The 27,832-nt window shown below is 42.7% G+C and overlaps 1 protein-coding gene across 2 annotated transcripts in view; it reads right to left on the bottom strand.

Moving 5' to 3' along the window:
* The window catches only part of LMBR1 (limb development membrane protein 1), a 150,487-nt gene that overhangs the window by 57,981 nt on the left and 64,674 nt on the right, over positions 1-27,832 (bottom strand). For both annotated transcript variants that reach the window (XM_083189008.1, XM_083189009.1), the window contains exons 6-7: positions 4,124-4,250; positions 2,650-2,718 (exon numbers count right to left, since the gene is read on the bottom strand). In XM_083189008.1, the coding sequence (XP_083045134.1) occupies positions 2,650-2,718; positions 4,124-4,250 (196 nt within the window). The remainder of the gene's footprint in view (positions 1-2,649; positions 2,719-4,123; positions 4,251-27,832) is intronic.

Below are 27,832 nucleotides of genomic sequence, written 5' to 3'. Positions count from 1 at the left end.
CGGGATTCCGGCGTCAGTATTTCAACCGCCGGGATTTCATACTGATCCCAAAGAAATGGGATGCGGTCAAAATCCTGGCGGTCGGAATCCCGATGGCCGAAATACCGACGCCGGAATCCCGACCGCCGCAATGCTACATTTTCTAACATAGGACCCAATTTGGACCCCATCAGGCTTATATATCATCAGTATATCACAAAGTCAATACTTCAAATAGGTTTTCTTTATTTAGACCTGCTTATACTGTATATATCAATTGTGTTTTATTATTACATTGTTGGTCACTTAGTTCCCCTGAAAAGGCATATGCCCATTCAGACATTACTTCCCAGGGGGAAACTGGAGATGTCAAAAGAAACATTATCAATGTAGAATGGCAGAAATAATCCATGCAGATGGATAGTTACTTTTTGGATTTCATTTTTCCCCTGTAAATGTAATACAACGGTCTTTTAATTTGGCCATGTCATGTTTGTGTGGTTAAAAGGGCACCTGCTCCATAATCACTGTTCCACTGATTTTCCCTTCATTTAAGCAGTTACAATAACAGGTTACTTTACAGCATATGTGACAGTTAGAATGCGCATTTACACTGCAATGGTTTTCTAGCTATTACACTGAAGGGACCTTGGAGGATTATAAAGTCTTATAAAGAGTCAATATGGTGCAGCTTTAGGTGCACAGTAGCAGCAAATAGAGTTAAACATGGATTTGTTTTGCCCAATATACACTTTTTGGTACTTGTGTAGTATCACGGCGCCCATCGCATCGCAGACCATAAGGCATGCGATGGTATGCGATGCGATATCGCGCGATGTTGCCCAATGTCATGCAATTTTAAAATTGTATGTCATTGTATATGGCATACAATGCCATACAATGCGATGGGATGCGATTATAACTTGTATAAGCACCCTAATGGGTGCTTACAATGTTTTACAATGTGTAAAAGGCCTCCGCTCCTAGATGGTGGCTGCAGCTATTATTCTTTCAGCGTGTCTCTCCCTAGTTCTTATACACACACCCGTTGACGAGTGAGAGGTATTCAGATGGCTGACAGATAATGTCTAGGTCACAACAGTCAGTAGGTCGACAGCATATGGCCAACATGGTCAAAAGATCAACACAAGCAACAGGTCTATGGTCGACATGAGTTCTTTGGGGGGGGGGGGTTCTTTTTACTTTTTCATACATTACCATCCATGTGGATTCCTTGGTTCCCTAACCTACAATTTCTGTACCTTTCGAGGGAAGTCAGGGGATGCCACCAAATACAGGTTATACTCATGTTTACATTTTCCGTCATCCTTTTGCTTGTATTGACCTTGTGCATGTCGACCTGCTATTACACACCCCAAGCCAAGCGAGAGTATGCACACACACACCCCCAGCTACTCTGTCTGCACTCCTTGTTACTTCCTCTGAATGTGCCAGTGATCCATGAATTGGTGGGTACCTCCACGATCCAGCCACCAGACTGTGACAGCAGATAGCCAATGTTGGCCAGGAAGCACAGCAAAGATGGAGATGGTGAGAGAGCCCTCCGCTGTAATACTCATGTAGTAGGGTGGGCTGACTGCCACAGAGAGGGGAGGCTTACAGTGCAGTCATGTCTATTAGCAGCACCATATTTACTATAATCTTAGGAACCAGAATATAGCTATGATGCAATTTGAAAGTTAATCATATTCTGTAATTATGTCCCAGAAATAACTTTTTTCCACTGGTAATGACAATACGTAAAGTATTACTCAGAAAATACACAAATTCTTTGTTAAATACGAGATGCTTAAACAGATTGTTGGGTAAATGAAAGGTCCATAAGTATACCAGTCCTCTACAGAAAATCACAAATTCCTATTGCATAGTCTGTGATATGTGCAGACAATATATCCAATCTCATATGATCCTCACCTGTTTCTGCTTCCCACCTGTGTGCTTCTGTAGAGCAGTGAACAGGTGAGTGAGAGTACAGGGAGGTAGATCTGAAGTTGGAGGAGGAAAATGTAGGTAATAGAATCTGCTGTTGTGTGGACAGTAACCTCTGTCACCTTTGTTGTATAAATCAGTGCAAGGGAGACGAGTCCTCACAATGCAAGTCCTAGGTGTAAAGGTAAGGTAAAGTAGAAAGGTAGGTATTGAAGGACCATCTCTGTTGCCACCAATCAGTTTTCCCAGGTGGGAGTCCAAAGTATAGTATCAAGTTTAAACATAGGTGTAACATAACGTGTGTGGCAATATGACCACATATAGCAAACAAATATCCTTTATATCTCTACAGCATTTAGCCAGGGGCTGGCTTGATCCCACTCTTACAATTTAAAAATAATGAAATAGGTGATAGCAATTAATACAATACATTTCAATGAGAGCCCCATTCCCTCCCATCCATGCGGTACACCAGGGTCTCTGAATCAGGACTTCAGTGATGGTTCACCATCCATTTACAGCCATCCAAATCAGAGCTCTCAGCCCGCAAGGAGTGCACAGTCTAGAAAATAAATAACCTCCAGCTTAGTACAGCGAGACATTTTCTCCTAGACAGCAGAACCCCTTTTTGCATTAGTGGGCTAAAGGCTTAAGAAGGAAATATTTAAAAGTATACATATCTTTTAAACAAAACTAAATTTCTTTACTGGCATTACTTACAGAGTAATAACAGGCATCCCATAAGTGAAATACAGGAGTACAAATAGGGCAGGTAAAATTCCCAAAGATCTAAAAACAGATAGAAAAACAAACAAACATTACTACATTTTTTTCAACATAACGTTCTGTTAGAAACATGTATTGCATTCAAAAGTCTGCAAAAATGCCACTTTGAGCATTGAAGCCTGTTATGGCACAGTACTAATTTCATTCTACTGAGTGAGCTTGTATTGAAAAAGTCATAGGTTTCACTGTGCCGGTAATACGGATAAATAAATGGATGTCTGCATGTTATCATAAGAAGAGGAGGATTCTTGTATATATATTTTTTTTAAAAGAACCGTAATATAATAATTGGAAATGGTTTTGTTTAGGGAGCGCCCAAAAACAATTAATAGATGATCAACCTTCTCATTTGTTCATAGGGTGATGAGGAGGATTGAGGTCACTCTGAGAACATTTTAAAAAAAATTGAATAAAATATTTATTAAGACCTAATAAAATGTTACAAAAAAAACCCTTTTATACACAACATATATCGGTATGACATCGTAATTTCAAGTCATATAAAGGGGGGTATTCAATGCAGGGTCACGATTGTCGGACTGGCTGGACAGCCGTGACCTTGTTCGGTTTTCGGCCGGCTTGTAGCTGAATCGTCAGGTGGGATTTAATGTCCCGCCTGCCATGCTGCGAAAAGGGAGCGTGGCCGCAAAATGCGGTCGGAGATCATTGAGCTGCGGCCAGCAGCTGGACAATTCCCAGCCGTTCCCGATTGTGCTTGTAAAGTCAGCCCATTCTGCCGAGATCTCTGTTCAATGCTGTTGGGGAAAACAGCATTGAATAGAGCCCTGCCGCTATTTCCCCTGTTGGGATTAGCGACAGGAGTTTGAATACCCCCCTTTGGCACAAAGTTGTGATTTGATCAACCCACTCTAAAAAGTATGGACCAACGTGTCAAATTGCTTCTTCAGGGGTGTAGTATTTTACTCCAAGAACATCAATAGGAGTAACATTACAGTGGTATACTTTATGACACTTAACTGTTCTAATCTGCTCATACTTTTCTAAAGGGGATCTTATTATACGCTTATTTTATTTTAGCCCCAGAATCACAGGTAACACCGCCAAATGCAGCTCGCAGAGCATTTTACAATTTAAAATCAGCCACTAAACAGGCAAAAACATCCCACCCGACATCCCATTGACTGAATGCAACCTGTAATCCTTCATCTGAATAATGCAATTTGTAGTCATTTTTACTACTCATGCAGAAGTATCAACATTATGCATAGTGCATAAACTCAGCAAGTCATTGGTCAGTAAATCCCACCTCTACTTGCTCATCAGTCAGTGAACTTCTGGCAGAAATTTCTGGAGAAGAAACCGTTCATAACTAAATCTAAAGGTTCCAGCTATGCCTGTCCTAGAAGAGCCAACCAGACCTGGACGGTGTATTACAACACATACGTACCATATAATGACTCCATGCTTGCAGGACTGTTGTCAATCAGAGCAGATGCCACCCACACAATACCAAAGATAAGCAGTGCCAGAAGAATAAGCATGACCACTGTCTCCAATATGCGAGCTTTGATTCCCTATCAGAAAAAAAAAATTGAAATGCATCAATCCTAGAACTCACTTATACCTGATGTGAGAAGCGAAATCACTGCAAGAACCTTGTGGTCTCTTCGTACAAATGATGCTGGACAGAGCAAAACTACATACTTTTACTGCTTATAAACTATGGGCTTGCACTTCTTGTGTTAAACATCTACTGTCTGGGATGCCTGGGACCATGTTTCATCACAGATAAAAAAAAATAAAAAAAAATTAGATGACTAATTTGAAAATAAAATACAGACCTTATTGATTCCAATATTCAGTCAAAAAATAAACTTGCCTGATAACGTCATAGTAAAGCAAAGCCATTTTTAAAAGATGGATTGCATTTCTGAATCTCGAGGCCGAGAAAGTGGATTAGCAAATTGTATCTGCGATTCCAATCAAGCGAATGGAATACACTGGCAGGCTGCCAAAATGTGGCATGACGCCAAGACCAGGCGTTGCACAGGTATGGTGAGGTAATCGGATTTAAATGCTGCTTTAGCAAGTGGCATTCTGCACGTATCTGTAATGACTGCGGAGCCCTCATGTGGACAGAAATTATAGTGCAGGCTTTATAGAATGCTGGAAAACTGTCACTTGTGAAATTTATGGGCACAAGACCATAAACTACTGTAAGCAGTGTATAATGAAAACAAAAAGCACAGTACTCCTTTCAAGTCGACTTGCCATCACAAGGCATTCATATGGGAATATCGTGATTAGACCTGAAACTCAATAATATACAATGTATCACATTTAGTAATACTATGGAGGAGCAAGGTGTATTCGCAAGTGGACTGCAGTGTAAAATGATACCAATAAAATCATGTTGTTGAATCTATTTAAAGTTAAGAGGAGAGCAAGATACACTAAACACTGTGTCCTCGAAAGCTACTAACAGGTCACGTTTTCCATACCACCTAGCTGGCGCACAGGTGTAGTCAAGACTAAACTATTAAGGTGCATACACACTGTACAATTTTTTTGACCAATTTTGTTCATTTTGGCTCTTCTGAAAGATATTGGTCAAAATATCTTTCAGTGTGAATGTGACGAATGATGATGCGCATACCCGCCAGTTGTTCAACAAGGTTGTTCGTAAACTGTGCATGCAGCTCAATTTTCATATCTTTCCTCTTTCATCAACATCTTTTGTCCAGGACACTGGGTTCAATGGAAATTGGTCATCAGTGTCTTACTCTGGAACTCTCTTCCCAGAGAGGTGGTAACGGCTGGCTCATTAAATGCGTTCAAGGCAAAGTTGGACAAACATTTACTGGAGAAAAACATCCATGGGTACAAATAAGAAATATAATTTGTCTGTAAAATACCAGAACCTACCAAATCAGCAATGGATATCTATACCAGGTTGAACTAGATGGACGCAAGTCTTTTTTCAGCCTTACCTACTATGTAACTATGTAACAGTGTACACACTGAAAGATATTTTGACCAATCGTTCAAAAGGGCCAAAGTGAACGAAATTTGTCAAAAAAATTGTACAGTGTGTATGCACCATTACATTCAACATTAAATGTGTGCGTTCTTTCATAACCGACACAGAGGCGCTGATGGCGTGTAAACATGAACTGTTAGTAGCTCTCGAGGACGGAGGTTGGCCACCCCTGACCTTACCTATCACACTGATGAATGTGTAATAAAAAAGGGGGGTTTTATTTCATAACCTCTTACATTTACCAGCTGATAAAGTATAGGAGTTTTTACATAACACATTGTTTTAGCTTTTGATTTTCATTTTAAATATAACCAGCATTTGTAAGGAGCTATAGAACCATATACCAACCAAAAGACATATGCAGACATAAAAAGAAAAACAATTGACTAACCCAGTTATATGCAACATGATACACTTGGGGGGGGGGGGGGGGGGGCACTTTAGGCAGACATCTAACTTTCACAAGGGCCACACATTAGTCGTAAGGGCCAGTTTTTACTTTCTCGTCTAGTGTGTACACTGAATTTCATTAACAATGCAATCTCCTGAGCATCGTTAACAAACCCCTCCCCCGTCTGTTCTGTATAGACGTGGGAGGACCATGGCCTCCGCTCACCCCCACAATTGAGTACTGCTCATAGAGCAGCCAAAAAATAATTGACTTCCCCTGTTAATATGAGTAGTCAATTCAATAAATGTAATTAATCAAAGAGATCCCTGTCTGTCATCACATATTAGCAGGCCTTTTAAACAAACATAATAAGCTTCAGCAAACCAAAATGGCTGCCATCATTGGGCTAAAATAATATTTGTATTGGGGCAATCCGCCAATGCTTGCATCGGGGTAACGGGGATATTAAACGTGCGTAAAAATCCTGATTCGACAATCCCGGCGGGGATTGCGAAAATCAGGACTTTTCAACATGCTTAATATCCCTGATTCTCAGATGGTTTGCTAATCATCGCTGCCCACCAATCAGCGAATCCGGTTTGTGGAATGGCAGTGCTGGTGGGTCAGGGAATTGAGCCCCCTGCTGGTGTATGGGCCCCTTAAGCCCAAACGGAGAGCCAAAATACTTCTGCCTATATGTAGGCATTATTGTCCAAATGAGCCACTGGATTGGTTGTTGAACTCATGCAGAGAACTAAGCGGGAAGACAATGAAATGCCTCACACGTAATAGTTTACCAATTTTACTTATTAACCATAATTTAAAACGAGTGTGCAAAAGGTAAGCCTAAAAGGGCTTTTAATAACGGCCCCGCTGGTTACGGTTTTTATTTTTTTTGGTGCCACCAATGCTTCAATATGTTTGGGGGGAACACACTACCACCAACACTTATATATGTTTTTTTGGGGGGTGACGCTATACCACCAATGCTTATATGTTGTTTTTTTTTGGGGGGGGGGGACGCTATACTACCAATGCATATATATGTTTTTTTTTGGTGGTGGTGGTGGTGGTGGGGGGGGGGCATGCATTTAAAAATGCCGTAAAAAGCCCTAAAAACAGGATTTTTACTGCATTTTTTTTAAAACATCCCACCCTAGGTGAGAGATTTTAAATCTCTCATGCTGAATCTCCCATTAAGAATCTCTGGCACAAATCTGTCCATGTGTAGGGCCCATTATAGTGAAGCATGACCTGTACTGAGCACATCAGATATCTGCAGGAATTCAGCACAAGAAACAGGCACAGATTGGAATTTGATTGAATTTGGCAAAGTGACAAATCCAAGAACCTTGACAGACCTCAGGTGTGTGTGCAACAGTTCAGTCCCAAGTATCATGGCATAATGGAACTCCGGAGAGGAAATTGTAGAATAAAACCTTACATCTTACCAAGACAGCAGATCTGTACAGACAAGAAGGTTGATATCATGTTGATACAGGACTGAGCAGCATCAGAAGCATAGAAAAAGACCAAATTAAACCCAGACAGGCTTCCATAAATTAGACCGTTAACACTATCTTTGGTTACATATCCAAGCACTCGACCTTCAGACATAGAGTTTTGAAGTCAGCGGAAATTCTTGATGAGGTTAACAACCCTATTATAGACACCTGCCTGCAATTGATTTTACTTACTGCATGTGGAAGCTGGGAGATGTTTAGTTATGCAATTAAAGATACATCTAGATAAAGAGAAGTCTACATGTGTATTCTGGTTAGAAGGATTTTATTATGAGGTTGAATAAGCTATTCAAGTGACGAGAGAGAGGAACAAAATCCCCTGCTGTGTGGTTTGGGTAACCTGTTCTAGTTATTTAAACCATAACTTTTAATTTCATACGTGTAAAAGATTGTTTTACCCTAGAAGTAGTAGTAGTACGTTTATTTATAAGGCGCCATAAAGTGTCCGCAGCGCCATACATAGAAAACAAAAAACTAATTACAAGGTAACGTACAGGGTGTGTTGAAAAATACAGTATAAATTGGGGTATAGCAGGTAGAACTAAAATCAGCATCAGTTCATAAGTAGGTGTCAAAATTGTCGAGGAGACTGAGGATGAAGTTAAGGAAGGGAAGAACAGGACAGGAGCACAGGTGAGGTAAAGAGGTAGGGTGAGTACGTGAGGAAGGAGGACCCTACTTATAAGGGTTAACATACTAAAAGGAGGTGGGTGGACGAACGAAAAATAGGAAAGTAAGAACGGGTGGGAACGGAGGCAGGATAGGAGGATCAAAAAAGGTTAGGAGGAGGGATAGGCTAGTCGAAAAAAGTGGGTTTTGAGGGAGCGCTTGAAGGAGGTAAGGGAATCAGAAAGCCTGATGGGTGGTGGGAGGTTTTTCCAGTGCAGGGGGGCAGCGCGAGAGAAGTCTTGGACACAGGAGTGGGAGGAGGTGATTAGGTGAGAGGTCAGTCGGCGGTCAGCGATGGAGCGAAGAGGACGGGAGGGAGTGTGGATAGAGATCAGTGAAGAGAGGTAAGGAGCGGTGGGGGAGGAGAGAGCCTTGTAGGTGGTGGTGAGGAGTTTAAAGAGAACTCGGAAGGGAATGGGGAGCCAGTGAAGAGACAGACAGAGGGGGGGAGGCGGAGGTAGAGCGGCGGGAGAGAAAGATGAGCCCAGCAGCAGCGTTAAGAATGGATTGGAGAGGTGCGAGGCGGGTGAGAGGTAGCCCAGAGAGAAGGATGTTGCAGTAGTCAAGGCGGGAGATGACAAGAGAGTGAATGAGAATTTTGGTCGCGTCAGTGGAGAGGAATGGTCTGATGCGTGAGATGCGTAGGTGAAAGCGGCAAGACTGTGAGAGAGCACGAATGTGGGGGGTGAAAGAGAGGGAGGAGTCAATGATGACACCGAGGCAGCGCGTTTGGTCGGTGGAGGTGATCTCTGTTTCACCAATGCTGATGGAGATAGTGGGAGAAGAGGGGATATTTGGGGGATTGAAGATTAGAAGTTCAGTTTTAGCCATGTTTAGTTTCAGGAAGCGTTGGGTCATCCAGGCTGAGATGGCCGTGAGGCATTCGGAGACCTTGGACAGGAGTGATGGGGATAGGTCGGGGGAGGAGAGATATATTAGGGTATCATCAGCATAAAGGTGGTAATGAAAACCATAGGAGCTGATGAGGGTGCCCAGAGAGGTGGTGTAGAGGGAGAAGAGGAGAGGGCCAAGGACTGACCCTTGGGGAACACCGACTGGCTGCGGGGTAGAAGGAGAGGAGGAGCTCGGAGTGGAGACGGAGAAGGAGCGATCAGAGAGGTATGAGGTGAACCAGGAGAAGACCGTGCCAGTGATGCCAAAGGAGCGGAGGGTGTTGAGCAGGAGAGGGTGGTCAACAGTGTCAAAGGCAGCCGACAGATCGAGCTGGATGAGGATAGAGAAGAGGCCTTTGGATTTAGCCGATAGTAGATCGTTAGAAAGTAACAAAGGACTAAAGCCTCGTACACACGGGGGAGATATATTGCTCTGCAATATATTGCTCAGTTTCTCCTTTTCATCAGTGACCAGAGATGGGTGCTGATGAAAGGGAACCTCTGCCGGGGGAGCAGCAGAGGTAATCAGATGGTCGCAGGAGCAGCGATCATAAAGGGGCTAAAAACGGGAGCACACACCCGGCGATTTATCGCTGGTGAGCACTCCAATATTTCCACCGATTTTATCCTCTATCGCCCCCGTGTATATGGGGCTTTACACATGACATACTTTATATAGTGATTATTAACCATAAAAAAAATTTAAGTTGTCCTTAAACACATTAGACAAAATCTAAGTGGGGGGTCTGCAGCAAAGTTCAAAATTCAAATAGGGGAGAAACACCAACTGCCAGTGAGTCCATTTGGAATGGCAGTTGGTGCCCTGAAAAGTACCCAATAAAGCAATATAAAACATAACAAACACTTTTAAAACTGTGCTGAATACTATGAGATTATCTCAGAATTATCGCTGACTATTAAAAGGTGATCAACAGTTTTTAGGGGAGGTATACACTTGTTTGCTAGTGGTATTTTGTGTGAATGAAGTCTAGTGGGAAATTCAATTAGCCCCAAATTGTTACTATTATTTTAGATTTACCTCAATTCCCCCCCTCCCTCTTCAAATTTGCACAACAGTGCTTGATGAGGAAATGACAGGCGGGAACTAGCGATTAGCATCCATTACTTTTTTCGGTTCTACCTACAGTACTTCGTCATGGGTTTAACTGCTTATGAAAAAATCAGCCTAACAATGCATCATTTTCACAACAGGTACATTACAGCGTTGCAGTTCACTTTATGTGGCATCAGTAATTTAGGCTATTGCAAATTATTTCCTGTCGAGATGGCAATAGTGTTCAATAAATAAGCCACACAGAAAGCCACACAGTCTTTTCTCTTACGGTTAGAATGAAACTACATGAGATGCAAAATGAGAGTGCAGAGGGTAAAGTGTTGTCCCCCACCATCTACTTTTGTAAAAAGTTTCAAAAATGAGAAACAGGAAGCTTAGTAGAGGTAACTAGATCAAGAGGAGTTAAGATTCCACGTGACTCTACGAATTCCTAACAATAATGTCATGTGTATCCATGGTGAGCGGTGCTGGAACAGCGCGCGGCTGACACATCTTGACCCGTTGTAAAGTATGTAAACAGGACTTTATACATTATGACTCCGCCCATCCAGAAAGCCTGGGAAAAAAAATCTCTCAATTCATGGCACATTGAAAAATAAATATCTCGCCCATTGTTTCCCTTTTACAAAAAGAGGTCTCTCAGTAACATCAGGGGAAGGTTTGCTCAGCAAGCAGTTTGGACTGCAAGACATTTCCCGTCATCTAGAGAAGATAAATGTAAGCTCTGAATAGGAATATGAAAATAAAGGGCAGGTGCTCGTTATTCTAAGGCAAGAACCGAGAGCAAATAGACAAGTTCATCACCTGTCTCTGTTGCTTTAGCTGGCAATTCAATAAATGCTCTGAGCTCAGAGTAATATTAGTCTGCATGTTCAGCTGTCAGGTCAAAAGGACTCTATTCTCATTGATGCCGTCGTCCTGCCATGTCGGATTATTTTCCACAAAGGCACACAATGTTAAAGTGTCATTAGTGCCTCTCAAACAGCAGCCCTACATTTTAGTGTTCTGCAGTATTCCTATCACATCCACAATCAGTATCAGGATATAGATCTCTCTATCGGGGATAAAGTATGTGTATGTAGCGTTTAGCAGGTGATAAAATGCACAATTCTATTACTATATTGTATTGCTACTCCAGCCCAAATCAGCTATGCAATAAGGCCATCTACTTTGGTAGCCTCGGAGACTAAACAGAACGCAATTGCTTATAGCAGGCATGTCCAAACTGCGGCCCTCCAGCTGTTGTGAAACTACACATCCCAGCATGCCTTGCCATAGTTTTAGTATCCCCTAATAGCAAAACTGTGGCAAGGCATGATGGGACTTGTAGTTTCACAGCAGCTGGAGGGCCATAGTTTGGACATGCCTGGCTTATACTGTAGGAATCGGAAAAGAGCTTGCAGATGAAGTTGTCTCCGTGTAATAGGTAGTTATATCCACATACACTGAAAACATTTAGCAAAATCCGTTTGGAAGAGTGCAACCTGTTAAACACAGCCTAAAATATATTTATTCAATTAACCCAGGCATGTCAAAACTGTGGCCCTCCAGCTGTTGTGAAACTACACATCCCAGCATGCCTTGCCATAGTTTTAGTATCCCCTAATAGCAAAACTGTGGCAAGGCATGATGGGACCTGTAGTTTAACAACAGCTGGAGGGCCATAGTTTGGACATGCCTGGATTAACCATTAATAAGAATCTTAAGAAAAGCCAATGATGGGGTTTGGGATTTGAAGCTTCTATTTCAAGCCTGTCCAATTTGTGGCTCTACATTGTTATTTGGGTAAGTAAAAACTATGACAGGGTATGCTGGGACGTGTTGTTTTACAGACCTGCTCTATGAAGTTTCTCTGCTCAAAGTAACATACAACTAGTCTGTAATTATAAATCACAGATAAAATGTGATTTGTGCAGAACGGCTCAAGGCTCCAAATTTCGGTAATGAAAAATCTGAAAAAAAAGTCCCCATTTTTCAATATAAACTAAATGCTAAGTACAGTTATCACTCTTCTATAAGATATATATAGTTCTCACCATGAGTTTGCGGGTGCAAGACGACACTCCAACAGTCGGGATTACGACAGTCAGTAGGCCAACATCGGAATCCCAACTGTTAAAAGCCCTACAGTCAGAATATCGATTTACAAGGGCTATTCTCCTTCGTTGGGGTCCACGACCCTCAGAGGGAGAATAGAACCTGTGGCGAGCGCAGCCAAGCGAGGTGAAAGGGGCTTCATAGTGCTCGCCCCACTGTCGGTCCTGCCAGTCAGGATTCCGATGTCAGACTCATGGTGGTCAGAATTCCGACTGTCTAAGCGTCATACCACACCCGAGTTTGCTGGGAATTGTTAGTAATAATTAATTGAAGACATATTTGCATTGCCAAAAAAAAAAGTGTCATAAGCAGTGATTTAGTTATTAAGATGGTTATAATGAGACCCAATCTTATAATACAGAGAATGAGGAACTTTTATAGTATAATATTACGAGGCCAGCTCACCCTTTGGGAAGATGAGCAGTTAAGACTGCGGCTGACATCACGGTGACACCCGCAGCCAAAAATCTGCAGTTTGATCAGACCAAAAACGGGAGAGGACTGGCAGCAGTCTCCTAATTTGTTAAAATTTGTATTATTTTAACTCACAGCTATACACCAAGGAGCTGAATATTCCAGAAGCATAAATCTTTTCTAAATTGGATCATAAGTCAGATGGATTATTGCAGTTTCTTTTAACCATAGTAAAAACTGGAGAATCCAAATGTCTGTAATGCGGCTCAGAACTGCCCTCTAGTGGTGACTAAAAAACATGTCTTATTTGGTCCTATTACTTTGGAACACAGACACTGAGGGGTACAATTACTAAGAGGGGGGTTCTACTAAAGATGGGATGTTGCCCATAGCAACCAATCAGATGCTATCTATTATCTTCTAGAAAGTGCTAAATAAATAAAAAGTAGAATCTCATTTGTTGCTATGGGCAACATCCCATCTTCCATAACTCTTAGTGAATTTACCACTGAACCAGAGAACATATTAACCGTATACAAACCATATTAGCACTGCAAAGTATTGTACTGTTAGTACTGATACCCAAGCTACACACATAAATTACAGATTATGTGAGATCCGCTCACATTACGGCTGCTGATTCAAAGAAATGTAACCCTTTTGAGAACAGACCAATTTTTTTTTATGTACTTCTGTATTAGCCGTTGTTAGCGTAGCCTAGCGGGGCGCCCTGCCAATATGTGAATGGCGGTGGGTTTATAGTTACTGACTGTTCGTTGGGCTTAAGGGCGGCGGGCGAGCAGAGGGAGATAAAGCCAGTGGGGGCGAGTGGTAGCAATGTACGTCATTCAACGTACTGGTCAGTCAGCGTACTGCCACTGGGGGAGCATCACATGTTTTCCCTGCTCCCCCAGCAGCACTACGCTAACATAGCTGCTGCCGGGGACGGAGTGCCGGAGGAGGGTAACACTGGCGCCGGGAATATCATTGAGGGTAAGTATTAATGCATCACACACACACACAACACAATCATATCCCCACTATCCACGTCATACCCCCATTATCCATGTGGGCGTGGAGGTAATTTTATTGTGTGGCGAGGGCAGTGAGCCCGAAGCATGGCAAGCGGATGCATATCTATGTCTCCTCGACATGCTTTGGGCTCGCTGCGCTTGCCACACTTTATAAAATTAACTCCACGCCCACATGGATAATGGGGGTATGACGTGGATAGTGAGGATATGATCCATTATGTATTAGCACAGCTCCAGTTACGTAAATGTATTCTCAATACACCACTACGCAAACTACGTAATGGGCACCCTGCTAATACAGAAGTACCATTTTTTTTAGCTTAGAATATATAGAGGCATTTTAAAGTTATTTATTTATTTTTAGAATAGCTAGAACTTTTGCTATAACTAGTTTAGAAAGAAAGAAAAAGTCTGAAAATTATTTTAGGATTAACGTTCATTACAAACGGTACAAAGAAGGATCGTAAATAGAAAAAATAAATGTCCATTAGGGTTTCTACATATGACAAGTGATAAAATGGGGACTGATAAACCACCAATCCGCACCTAACTGCATTGTCATAGGCGGTTTGAAAAATGACAGGAAGGAGCTGATTTTGTGCCCATTTTTACTCATTACCTCGCCCTGCCCCTATTCCGCGCCCTTGTGCCACCGCTGATAGGCTGTGAGCGGCAAAGGTGCGGGATGCGGATGTCAGAGTTGTGCTGTCATCAGAGAAGGTCAGCACTGAGTGGCCTGTCAGCGCAGCAGGGGGGTGGGGCAGCTGGAAGAGCTGACACGCGGCTAAACTCAGAGCAGTGTGTAAGCTCTTCCAGTCACATCCCGCACCCCCATCGCCACAATGGTGGGATGCGACTGGAAGAGAGTGGCTGTCAGCTGTTCCAGCTGCATCCCATCCCCCCGCCGCACTGACACGCCGCTCATGCCCTAAAAAAAATCCTAGACTGAACACTCTACAACTGAATCAGATGTCATGTATCAGTAAAAGGATAACAAGTTGTGGAGAAAAAAATATCAGAATTATATAGGATCAGATATATGCAAGAGAGAGGAAATAGGGTACATCAAAAGAAAGAGAATCATACATGAGAACTAGCAGCTTCCTTTCCTTTCCATCCAATATTCACTCCACTGAAACCAAGGCAGTCCAATGAAAAGCAAGGATTTTTAATGTTTGAATTTCCCTAATTCCCAAAAGGAATGCAGATCATTGCTGTCTGCCAATTGGCTGGCCAGTAAATCAGGGGAGGAGGCTGATGTATGGGGGCCTGATTTATGTGGCCATCAGAGGGCCCTGAGGAACGAGGTTGAGAATCGCTGCTCTATGCTCTTAAAATTACTAGTTAAGTAGTGATCATCTTTTTTACCATAGGAAAATTGCTGTAATGCATGAGGGGAGCTCACCCTGGCTGTGGTGCCTCTGGATCCTAACAAATTATAAAGACAGAACACTAGTTGTAGTTGTAAAAAAGTGGGAATAGTAAGTACTTGTATTATCACAGACCTCATTTCTAATTTTTTCTGCTTGTGAATTCATGGTGTCAGGCCCCATACCCCCCTTTTATCAGACGGCAAGCTAAAACATGGTTTTGTTGCCGAGAACGTTGTAGCTGGTGCAAAAGGTGATACACCTATTCTCCACAATAAGGAATATATTATTTATCTGGCCTACATTAAAAAATTCCAATTAAATAACAAATGCACGGCAAGGAGACCAGCGGTCTGGGATGGCTCCAAGCTATGGTAATAGATTTGCTCCATGAATTGAATCACAGTAAGAAAGGGCCCCCGAATTCTCAGAAGCTCAATGTGAAAACTAATAAATTTTTAAGTGAGGGTGATTGTTTAATGATCTGGGTTCTCAGCTACAAAAATGACCTTATTTCTTACTCTTAAAATGTTGGTTCATGTCAAAAATACGAAGGAACAAACTATTGCCTTTGATGTCACTGATTAAACAACCTTTGTCTCTAGGAAGGAAAAAACCTAATGGAATGAGTAAGTAGGCTGTAATATAATGTATAATAACTCACTTGAACACTGGTAAACATTTCAGAGTCTGAGACTCTGAACTCTCAGTTCATGGTGAATGAATGACTTTATAGTCAAATAAATACATGTTTAAATGGCAAATAAACACAACTTTTTTTTTTTTTTCATCTCTGCAAGTACACAGCATTAGTAACATATTACTTACTATGCCTCTGGGTATGAAGCACTTACCAAAGTACAATATATCAATAAATATCTCTATCGTGCGGTTCTGCTATTTGTCAAAATTAATTTGGTTAAACGTGTGTTGGAGTCATTCTTAAGAGTGCAAAAGAGATGCATAAACTTGTCAATCGTTTATCTCACAAGGCATTGCTCCATTTAACCTATGATAATGCTCATCCATTTATTAAAAACTGTATCTATTATCTTCTAGCAGGTGCTAAATAAGGGAGTTTTTTGCTTGGATCCTGCATCGGGTTCTCCTCCGTGATGGTTAAGTAATTACATCATATTTCTGAGGTGGAAATGAGGTAATATCCAGATCCTATACTCTAGCCTGAGGGGTATCAGTATTCCTATTTTAGAGGCTGGAGGTGCTCCCCGGATTATTATCATAAGCGTGCCCCCACATAGGAGTCTTCTTTTTCTCTAGTTAAAATATACAGGTGCTAAATAAATATAAAGTAGATTCTGATTGGTTGCTATGGACAATATCCTATCTTTAATAGAACTCCCATCTTAGTAAATGTACCCCTTTGGGGGGTATATATATAGGAAAAGGGGGGATGGGTGGAAAAACCAGTGCACAGATACCACTATTAATGACACAATTAGTTTGGCATAATAGTATGATCATCCAAAATGTATAGTTAATGCCTAAACAGGTAATAAACTGGAGTGGAGGTGCTCCCCTGAGAGTAAAACAAACTGTACACAAGAAAGAGAAAAGTACCCCCTATGTATGGGGTATTCAATCTGGTCCGAATTTCCTGACCAGGCGAAAAATCGATAATAATTTGCCGATCACTATTCAAATACGCTTTTTTTTTTTAGGCCATTTTTCTCATTTTTGGGGGGGGGGGGTGGAAATGGCTGCAAAAATAGCTGTGCATTTGCCAAAACCACATGACTTTGCTGCAAATCCGCCGATCCATGTGGTTTTCAACGATGCTGGATTTTTTTGTCCAGGCAAAAAACAATGGCACTGAGACTGAATAGAGCAAGTCAAATTCGGCCAAGAAACACGGACGAAAATTGCAGATTTTTAAAAAATTTTGTCTAGAATTGAACACCCCCATAAGTAACAATCTACAATGATAAAGTGGGGAATTCAATATGGATGTGGTATAGCTCATAGAAAATGTGTAGTTAGTCAATAAGTCGACACCAAAAGTTCGGCAGTGACAAAACTTGACACATGAAAAGTCGACATGCGTTTATCATGTTTTTTTCTGTCAATGTCAAAATCTGTGCATATGGACTAACCAGGTCGGCGTGGAGTTGAGAATAGAAAGTGTGGCGAGCACAGCGAGCCACCGAGCCCAAAGCGTGGCGAGCGCAGCGAGCCCCGCGAGGGGACGTGGATACCTGTGAAGCCCGCGAGGGGACACGGATATCTGTGAAGGTATCCGCGTCCGCTCGCCTCGCTGCGCTCGCCACACTTTCTATTCTCAACTCCACACTGACGTGGATAGTGGGGGTATGAAAAGGTCGTAGGACGCGTACCGCCGCCCCTCACGGGCTCGCTGCGCTCGCCACGCTTCGGGTTGGCATTGATAGTGGGGGTGATACAGTGTGAAAAATGACATTTGGGGTACATTTTACATGATTTGAACACATGTCCATGATTTTTGTGAAAAATGGCATCGCATGCGATCACATGCGATTTTTCTCACAAATGCATTTAAAACCCGGTAAAATCGCATCGCATGCCATTACATATGGCATGCGATGGAAGCCGTGATAGTATACAAGTACAATACATTTCTTACTCAAACATACAGAGATGGAAACAGAAAGAAACAGTGATGAAAGAACACTAACAACTGAACAACAGTAAACCACACAAGAACATGTTAGCAGGAAGAAACCCCAAATAAAGAATTAGAGGGGTCCGATTCCTAACAAGATCGGCAACAGCGCCGAGGAGAGCGTCTAGTGACACCTGTGGACTCAGAGAAAGGGATTTACGGTAAGTACAGAAATCCTGTTTTCTCCTTCCTCCACTAGGTGTCACTGGAGCGTAGACAGTGGGGACGTCCCAGAGCTCCCAACATGGATGGTAAGGCGCTGAGAATTCCCTAGAACCGCTCAACCAAACTGAGAGGCCAAGGAAGCAAACGTGTCAAATCTGTAGAACCTAACAAAGGTTCGCCGACCCGACCAAGTAGCCACTCTGCAGAGCTGGTGAATAGAAACCCCACGAGCAGCCGCCCAAGAGGGTCCTACTGAGTGCGTAGAATGTGCCGAAATGGAAGTGGGAGGTGTCTGAGCCACGTATGCTTGTCTGATAGTCAGATGTATCCATCTTGCTAAAGATCGAATTGGGTCATACTGTAGGTGACAAAAAGACAGTCTGATTTCCTGATTAAAGCTGTTCTAGCGACATAAACCTTCAGTGAACGCAGGAACTACGATAGGCTGGTTAAGGTGGAAAGAAGATACCATTTTTGGAAGGAAAGATAAGGATGTACGGAGCTCAGCTCTATCCACATGGAATACCAAAAAGGGAGAGCGACATGAAACAGCTCCCAGTTCCGATACCCTTCTGGCAGAGGCCAAAGCTAGTAAAAGAACGTCTTCCAAGTAAGGTATCTAAGATCTACATCTTCCAAAGGAACAAAGATAATCTAGGACCAAGTCTAAGTCCCATGGAGCCGTAGGAGTTCGAACAGGGCGCTGCAATCAAAGAACTCCCTGAAAGAAAGTTTGTACTTCTGGTAATGGTAACGGATAATGCGGAAACCTGTACCTTCAGGGAACCTAAACGCAAACCTGAAGACAGTCCAGCCTGAAGGAATAAAAAGAAGTCTGGCCTTTTTGAATGCTGTTGTGGAAACACACGAGGACACATATGATCTCCAAATACGGTGGTAATGCTTTGACGTTACCTCCTTTTCTCGCACTCATCATGGTCGGGATTGCCGTCCTCGGAATTCCTGCTTGTCTTAAAATGGACTAATCAGTAGCCACGCCGTTAAATTAAGCCGCTTTAAGTCTGGGAAGACGAAAGGGCCTTGACTGAGTAGAACATCTTGTAATGGGAGAGGCCACGGCTCATTCACCAGTAGAGTTGTGAGGTTGGTGTACCAGGCTCGACGAGGCCAGTCCGGAGCGATTAGGAGAGCTAACACCTTCTCCCTCCTTATGCAATGCAGAATCTTGGGTATCAACGGAAATGGAAGGAACAGGTAAACAAAATTGAACGGCCAGGGTGCATTTATGTGTAGGAGAGATTCCTGATAAGTCCAACAACCCTGAAATTGATGGTCCAGGGTTAATGCTCCCCATCCCCGGAGAAAGGGAGAGTCTCGCTCTCGGGGACAGGGTCACCAGACGTTGTAGGTGCAGGTGTGATCCCGACCATTGTCTCAAAAGGTTGAGTTGAAATGGTCTTGAACGGAAGCGACCGTACGGGATTGCTTCGAAAGAAGCGGTCATCTTCCCCAGCAGAAGCACCGAAACAGTTCTGTGTTGTAGTACCAGATGAACCAACTCCTGAAGCCATTTGATCTTGTCTTTTGGTAGAAAGACCTTCAGCTGGATCGTATCTAGAATCATTCCTAAAAACTGCAGTCTTTGCGAGGGCTGCAGTTGGGACTTCTCGTAGTTGAGGATCCATCCATGTTTTAAGAGTGTCCTCTTGGTTAAATTGATGTTTGGCAAGAGTTCCTCCTGAGAAGAGCCCTGCAATATTTGTCTAAATATGGTATTATCGTTACACCTTTCGAGCAAAGTATCTCCATCATTACAGCCATCACTTTGGTGAACACCCGTGGTGCCGAGGAGAGACCGAAAGGCAAGGCTTGAAACTGCTAATGGTGATCCAGAACTGCAAACTGCAGAAAGGTTTGGTGTGAGGGGCAGACTGGAATGTGCAGGTAAGTGTCCCTGATATCCAGGGATACCAGGAACTCCCCCTGACTCAACCCTGCTATTACAGATTTAATGGATTCCATCTTGAATTTTAGAGGCTGTAGGTACGGGTTCAGTTTTTTCAGGTTTAAGATGGGATAAGTCGATCCTTCCAGTTTTGGCACCAAAAATAGGGTGGAGTAAAACCCCCTGTTCCTTTTCTCCCTCCGGACTGGGAGTATCACTTCCAAGTTTGGCGATTGCTTCCTTTAGAAGATGTGCCTTTTCTGGAGAAGCTGGCCAACCTGCTTTGAAAAACCCCTGAGGAAGAGAAAACATGAATTTTATCTGGTAACCTGTCGACACCAGATCCCGTACCCAAGCATTCTGACGAGACTGAAGCCACACAGTCTTGAAGTGCATTAAACGTGCCCCAACCTTGGGATTCTCTCTCAGGAGAGAGAGACACAGTCATGCCTGTTTTGGGGTGGATTTTGCCTCCTGATGGACTGTGGCAATACCTCTTCCTCTGCCACGAGATTCCCTCTGGGAGACAGAGGCTCCTCTTGGCGTACCCCGAAATCTACTTTGGGGACGAAAGGAACGAAAAAAATTACTCTGAAAAGTCTTATGTGGAGCCGCTGTAGGGAGTAAAGAAGACTTACCACCCGTTGCCAGAGAGATCCATTTATCCAGATCTGCTCCAAACAAGACTTCTCCTTTGAACGGTAAGATCACCAAAAATCACCTTCTAGAAATAATATATATAATGATTGAAAATTTGAAGTTTGGCGAAGTTTTACTGTATATAAAATTTTCACTGTTGTTCACAATGACTATCTGCAGTATCACTATAGTCTGCTGAATCTGCAATTATTGAGGCTCGTTCAGGTGTGGTTGTGCTTGCTGCACTCAGATTTTATCTTTCGCCACATGCAATTATGATTATTTGAGAATATGGGTGGAAGCGAAGGCCCTTATTCAGATCTGATCGCAGTACAAATTTGTTCTCAAAATGGGCAAAACCATGTGCACTGCAGGTGGGGCAGATGTAACTGCAGGTGGGGCAGATGTAACATGTATAGAGAGGGTTAGATTTGTGTGAGTTATTTTGTTTCTGTGCAGGGTAAATACTGGCTGCGTTATTAGATTTCAGTTTCAACACCCAAATTTAACTCTCTCCGAACATGTTACATCTGCCCCACCTGCAGTGCACATGGTTTTGCCCATTTTGAGAACAAATTTGCACTGCAATTAAATCTGATTAAGGGCCTAAATCTCATCATTTCCTTCCCACAGCATATAATTGCTTATACATTGATACCATCGTTGCAAACCGGGTCATGTTGCAGATTTGGAGGGGTAAATTTGCTATTGAAGATGGGAGGTTGCTCATAACAACCAATCTGACTTCTTATTTTTTTAACACCTTCTAGATGATAATAAATAGAATCTGATTGGTTGCTATGGGCAACATCCCATCTTAGTAAATGTACGCAATTCCGACGGATCGGGGAAATATGCCCAAATTGCAAATGTATGACATCGGATTTGATCCTCGGTCCCATGCGCAACGGATCCAAGTTGAAGGTCAGACGGGCTGCACATAAGATAAGAAGTCGTCAGTCGCATCCGATGAGAGTAAATTGTATGCGCTCCAAGAAAATGGCATCTGAACTGCCATGACACACCTGCATTTACCTGAACACTCCCTGTTCCCACTCCCAAACGCTGTCTTTCTGACACTGACTGCAACTAATTCTGGGTTGTGACCGCAATTCACTCACTGCACATGTGAAGGAAGAATACATTGCCCTATGGGGGTTATTCTAATCGCATTGGTCCCCTGTACATTCGCATGGGGGTCCGATATTTAGCATCTGCGCATGCGCAATTATGTGCATACGCTGGGTGCGTGCGGGCACATCGAACTGCATGTTCGCTGTACCGATCAGACCTAGCAGTGCGGGCGGGGGGCAGCAACGTGGGGCACAGCCCATGGGAACGCCCAGTGTTTCATTGGCATTCCCATGAAAACGCTGGGCGCTCTCATGCAAATGGCCCAATTACACTGGTGCGGGCAGCTGATGTCAGTGGATGTCAGCTGCCTACCCGCTTCCCGCACAGGGTGCTCGCACAGGTAAGACACCAGAGGTACATTTGCAAGCTTTGGAGAAATCATTCAATGGCCAGAACGCAGTGAACGAAGGGGGGGGATGGATGGACAGCTAAGCAGGCTGCGTCACACGAAACGCTAAAAATTTTGCAGTGTTGCGTGTGGACCAGAATAAGTTCCTATGTGTGTACAATAGCTGATTTGAGCCTCATTGTGTTATTAAATTACGCAGCATGTCAATGTTTTATTATGAAGAAGAAAAAAAAATAATGGACTGGACATGTCTGAAAAAAACCCGTAAAAATAAAAATTAAAAAATGTGAAAAATTTGCTTTTTTCATTCAACCCGACCGGTAACATGCAATCATTTAATTTGCTTTCAAATTGAAAAAATGTATGTGGTTAAAAAAAGAAAAATAACCTTCATTATTCCCTCGGCCTGGTGACTGGCTCATAACAGTAGCTGTTAAATAAATACTATAAGAGAACACTATGATTAAACCAGTATTTAAGACAAATTTTCCTGAAAGGTTCGCAGCGGGGGTCTCCCTTATTGTTAGGGCAGTACACGATTTCCTCTCACCCACAAAAAGTCATACAGAGAACCTGTATGGTGTCGGAAACACTAAGCAGCACTTCCTTAATCACTCATTTCCAACCATTTATGGATGATCAGTGGCAAAAAAAAAAATTCATGAGAAATTCAGTTGAGACAAACAGGCTTTTGCTTCAATCCCAACGCTGCGACTCTTTAAAATGGAGGCCTGATACGAATTAAACCGCTGGAAAATAAAGGGTCGTCTGGCCATAAAATACAGTACTGGGTCACTTTTATGTAAGTTTGCCAAAAGGGACAAAAACCAGGACAATTTCAAACTGTGACACAGGATAGAAGCATATTAAAACAATCTTGCTTTCTTCTTCATTGTGCTGTCATATTACTTAGCTTTATAGACCTTGCAAACAGGAGACCCGACCTCTTCGATTTCCACCTGGCCCACCTAATTAATTAAGCAAGGAAGTTACCTTACATTTTTTTTTCGTCCTATTTGCTTTTATTATCAGCCACTTTGTTTGATGTTTTAGAAGTTAACCTCTTAATCCCACTGAACATTTTGGGGATGTCTGGATCGTTTGGGTAATTGGTCAGGATGTTTCTGCCGCTCATGTTCAATTTTATGCAACAAGTTGCAGTATGATGTTCAGTATTAAAAACCATGATAAAGGCACCTTATTGGACTGGCGGGGGGGCGGAAGCCATATTTAAACAAGAGGTGATGGAGTCAAACAAGAGGCGATGGAGTGTTTACTGATGCACATGCAATTTCCGGGGGAGTGGGGGGACGGATGTGAAGCTTTTATGCATTTTGTATTATAAGTATCTATTTTCTCTGGGATATATTTATTTTTATAAAACGTAAAAACTATTTGATTCCATGTGTTTCCACTTTCACAATTAATTTCAGTTCTGTACAGTGACAGAAGATCTTATATAACTCATCAGATCACATCTCCAACTCTTATAATCCCCCCCATATAAATATCTCCCCACTTTTCTATTCTCTGACTCCTGAGTAAAACAGGTGGTACGCCCTACTCACACTATTGACAAAGTGCAGGAAAATGGCATAAATGACAGCTCTGGGCATCACCTTCTGTTGCACTGGTGTGGGTTTTTATTTTTAACATATTTTACAAAAAGAGTTTTAAAATGATTTCCCATGCTCATCACTGTCCAGTTGCCCACCTTTTCAGTTGTCAGTGGGCAGTACGGACTGTGTAATGGTTAGCATTACTGCCTCACAGCGCTGAGGTCATGGGTTCAATTCCCACCATGGCCCTAACTGGGCAGAGTTTGTATATTCTCCCCGTGATTCCGCGGATTTTCTCTGGGTACTCCGGTTTCTCCCACAATCCAAAAATATACAGGTAGGTTAATTGGCTCCCAATAAATTAACCCTAGAAAGTCTGTGTGTGCCCATGTACTTGTTGTAGGAAATAGATTGTAAGCTCCACTGGGCAAGGTACTGTCTCTGTAAAGCACTGCGGAATATGTGTGCGCTAAACTGTTAATAAATAAGAAGAACAATGCTGATGTGAGAATAGAGATCCCCTGCAGCGGCACTGGAGTTGCTCAGTTCCAACAGGTGATATTCATACAGTGTAGAAACATAGAAACATAAAATTTGACGACAGATAAGAACCACTTGGCCCATCTAGTCTGCCCCTTTTTTAAACATGTTATCTCAAACCATATTTGATCCTTATTTTTTTGTAAGGATATCAATATGCTTATCCCAAGCATGTTTAAATTGTACTACTGTATTTGCGTCTACCACCTCTGTTGGGAGGCTATTCCACTTATCTACTACTCTTTCTGTGAAAAAATTCTTCCTCGCATTTCCCCTGAATCTTCCTCCCTCTAGTTTCAGTGCATGTCCTTGTGTTCTGTTGCTCCTCTTCCTGTGAAGAATGTCTCCCACCTGTACCTTGTTAAAACACTTAATATATTTGAAAGCTTCTGTCATGTCCCCCCTTTCCTTTCTCTGCTCTCAAATATACATATTAAGATCTTTTAGTCTTTCCTGGTACGTTTTGTGATGTAAGCCATGCACAATTTTAGTTGCACTTCTTTGTACAGTCTCTAATGTATTTATATCCTTCTGGAGATATGGCCTCCAGAACTGAACACAGTACTCTAGGTGAGGCCGTACCAATGACCTATACAGTGGCATTATTACTTATTTATTTCTACTGCTGATACCTCTCCCTATGCAACCAAGCATCTGACTTGCCTTCTTCATTGCTTTGTTACATTGCCTACCTGCCTTTAAGTCCCCTGAAATAGTGACACCTAGATCCCTCTCTTCCTCAGTAATTTCCATTATAGTGCCATTTATACTATATTTAGTCTTTGGTTTTTGAGACCCAAGTGCATGATTTTGCATTTTGGGCATTAAACTGTAGTTGCCATGCTCTTGACCATTCCTCTAATTTACCTAGATCATCAGTCATTTGTTTTACCCCTCCTGTTGTGTGTCTACCCTGTTGCATACCTTTGTGTCATCTGCAAAAAGGCATATTTTACCCTCAATTCCATTTGCAATATCACCTATAACGATATTAAAAAGCACTGGTCCAAGTACAGATCCCTGGGGTACCCCACTTGTAACCTTTCCCTCCTTTGACTGTACTCCATTTACTAGAACTCTGTTTTCTGTGCTGCAACCATGCTCTTATCCATTCAACCATCTACATTATGTAGATTATATTGTGTAACCAGCCAGCAGAGGTGTTTACATTTTCATCCATATTATAGTGGGTAAAATGGATTTACTTTTACTACATATTAACTATTGCCAGATAATTGGTGTTTATTATATTACACAGAAAGTGTAATATTGAACCGTTACATAATGTCAGACATTGTTAAGGCAAGGCTACAAATAATCAGTAGTAACGGCTGGTGGAGGCTACTGACAGTTTTCCAATGGCCCTAATAAATGGTGTAATCATACCGCCAATTGCAGGAGGAAAGTACTGTAACGCCATTTGTATAACCAATTTTATTTGATTTGGGTAGCTGAGGAGGAGATATGTTCTGGGGTATAGGAGAAATATTCCAAAACATTAAAAAATGGGTTGAGGCAAAGAGAAAGTTTTTTTTTTTTTATAAATGTCAATGTGATTTTATAGGAAAGTAATACGCATGCACAAGTAATAGAGGAGCTTATATATAATGAGGTATATTCAGGGCTATTTTTCAGCAGGCTCCAGCAGGAACTGAGGCCCTTATTCTAGTTCACTCTTTCTGACAAAATATTTCTTAGATGGACAAAACCATGTGCACTGCAGGTGAGGCAGGTGTAAAACCCCACCCAAATCTAATTCTCGCTGCCTCACCTGCAGTGCACATGGTTTTGTCCATCTAAGAAGTATTTTGTCAGAAAGAGTGCACTAGAATAAGGGCCTCAGTTCCTGCTGGAGCCTGCAGAAAAATAGCCCTGGGTATATTCAATGACTTTTGCGAGCTGTGACAGCGAGCACAGTCAATATTCAACTGACCCGCTGCACACGCTGTTTCCGCCTCGCTGGGTTTTTGCAGCGTTGTGTAGATGGCGTTTAGTGAGGCTCGCAGCTAAATGCAGCAGGCTCCCTGCATTAGCCGCGAGCCTTGCTGTTTGGGGGAATCCTCGCCGTCATCTGACAGCGAGGGTTCCCCCGGAACATTGAATAGGGTGAGCGGCTGGTGCGGGGGTTAATCAGCAAGGGTCGCTGGTTTTCGGCGATCCCTATCATTTAACCCCCTTGCCAGCCGCATTGAATATGGCCCATTGTAGAATAAAACTAGACTTTATGAGCCAGCTAAAAATATTCAGGTTTAATAACACAGTTTATGAAATGACCAGTGACTCTGGTCCACTATTCAGTCGGTGAACAGTAACATGTGCCAATCTTAATGAGCCTCATTCACTGCGGCACGTAATGCCAATGTTCAGTGATTATTTGCAATTGTGCATGAATTAAAAAATTCTGAAAACCACAATGGTGTATGTGTGTGTGTACGCAAAGGTGTTGCTGTGATTGATTTAGACAGGGGGCCTGATTCACACTCGTATGCAGGTATGTTATTGCACGCTGATTCCCGATTATCAGGAATCTGCAGCTGTGTAAGGCCCATTCTGTGCATGCAGATAAGATGCACCATATTCTGGTGGTGTCAGCGTTATGAGGCGGGATTTAAAAAAAAAGCATCAAGGACTTGCCAAGGCCCGGGAAGGCGCACGTAGTGACCAACCCTGCCATGATTTAGTCTGTGGAGGATCTCAGAACCAGCACCACGGGAATATGATGCACCGTGCGAGACACTGCTCTCCATACACCGCCTGCATCCTGCGATAAATTTCTGAAGCATGCTAGCCTTCTGCGTGAAGAAACTGAATAACTGCTCTTTGCGCTGATCTGGAGGAATCCATCCTGCATCCGACCGCACAAAACACCTTTCCGGGAATGAAGGAAGCCGCTCAATACACATGCGCAACTGGGAAATACGCTGCGCCATCTATCGGCAAACACAATAACCCACTGCGATTAGATACAACGCCGCTACAGCAAATGTCTCCTTTTCATTTGGGCACACATTATATATATTTTCAAACCCCTTGTTTTCAGGGTTCTCTGTTCGTATATATCTACCTGGTGTGTCTTCTGTAGATCAGTAACTCAGTCTCCTCCTCTGCAGTGGAAATTAACTTTTTAAATTATGTTCAATTTCAGTCCAAATATAACGTTTGGCAATGCATCTCTGCAATGTGTTGAGACACGTTGGAGTAAATTTACTAAGATGAGAGTTCTATTGAAGATGGGATGTTGACCACAGCAACCAATCAGAATCTACTCCTTTTTTTATTTAGCATCTTCTGGAAAATAAATCGATAAAAATCTGATTGGTTGCTATGGACAACATCTAATCTTCAATAGAATTCCCATTTTAGTAAATTTTTCTTTCGTTTGTCCCACATATTATTAGGCCACAGGTGCACTCTAGCAAGTAGATTACACACTGTTTCACATGCATACCTCCCAACTTGTAGGGAGACCAAGGAGGGACATAGAGATGAGCGGCGAAAATTTCAGGGGTGTGGCCTATACTCGCCCCGTTTTGCCGCTATCGGGGCATGACCCAGAGGCTCTGTGAGCCTCTAGCCATACCCCCAGCCCCCTTCGCACAGCGTTTATTCCCCGCTGCTCAGCAGCCGACAGGGGGACTCCCAACAGGCCCCCCCTCGCCGCGGGACACTGTCGGCCACGGGAGGGATGCGGGAATGTCCCCG

The sequence above is a fragment of the Crinia signifera genome, chromosome 5, assembly GCF_055691185.1.
Source record: "Crinia signifera chromosome 5, ASM5569118v1, whole genome shotgun sequence".
Lineage (NCBI taxonomy): Eukaryota > Metazoa > Chordata > Amphibia > Anura > Myobatrachidae > Crinia > Crinia signifera.
Note: the sequence above shows the minus strand (reverse complement) of the source record. Positions and strands in the feature narration are given on the sequence as shown.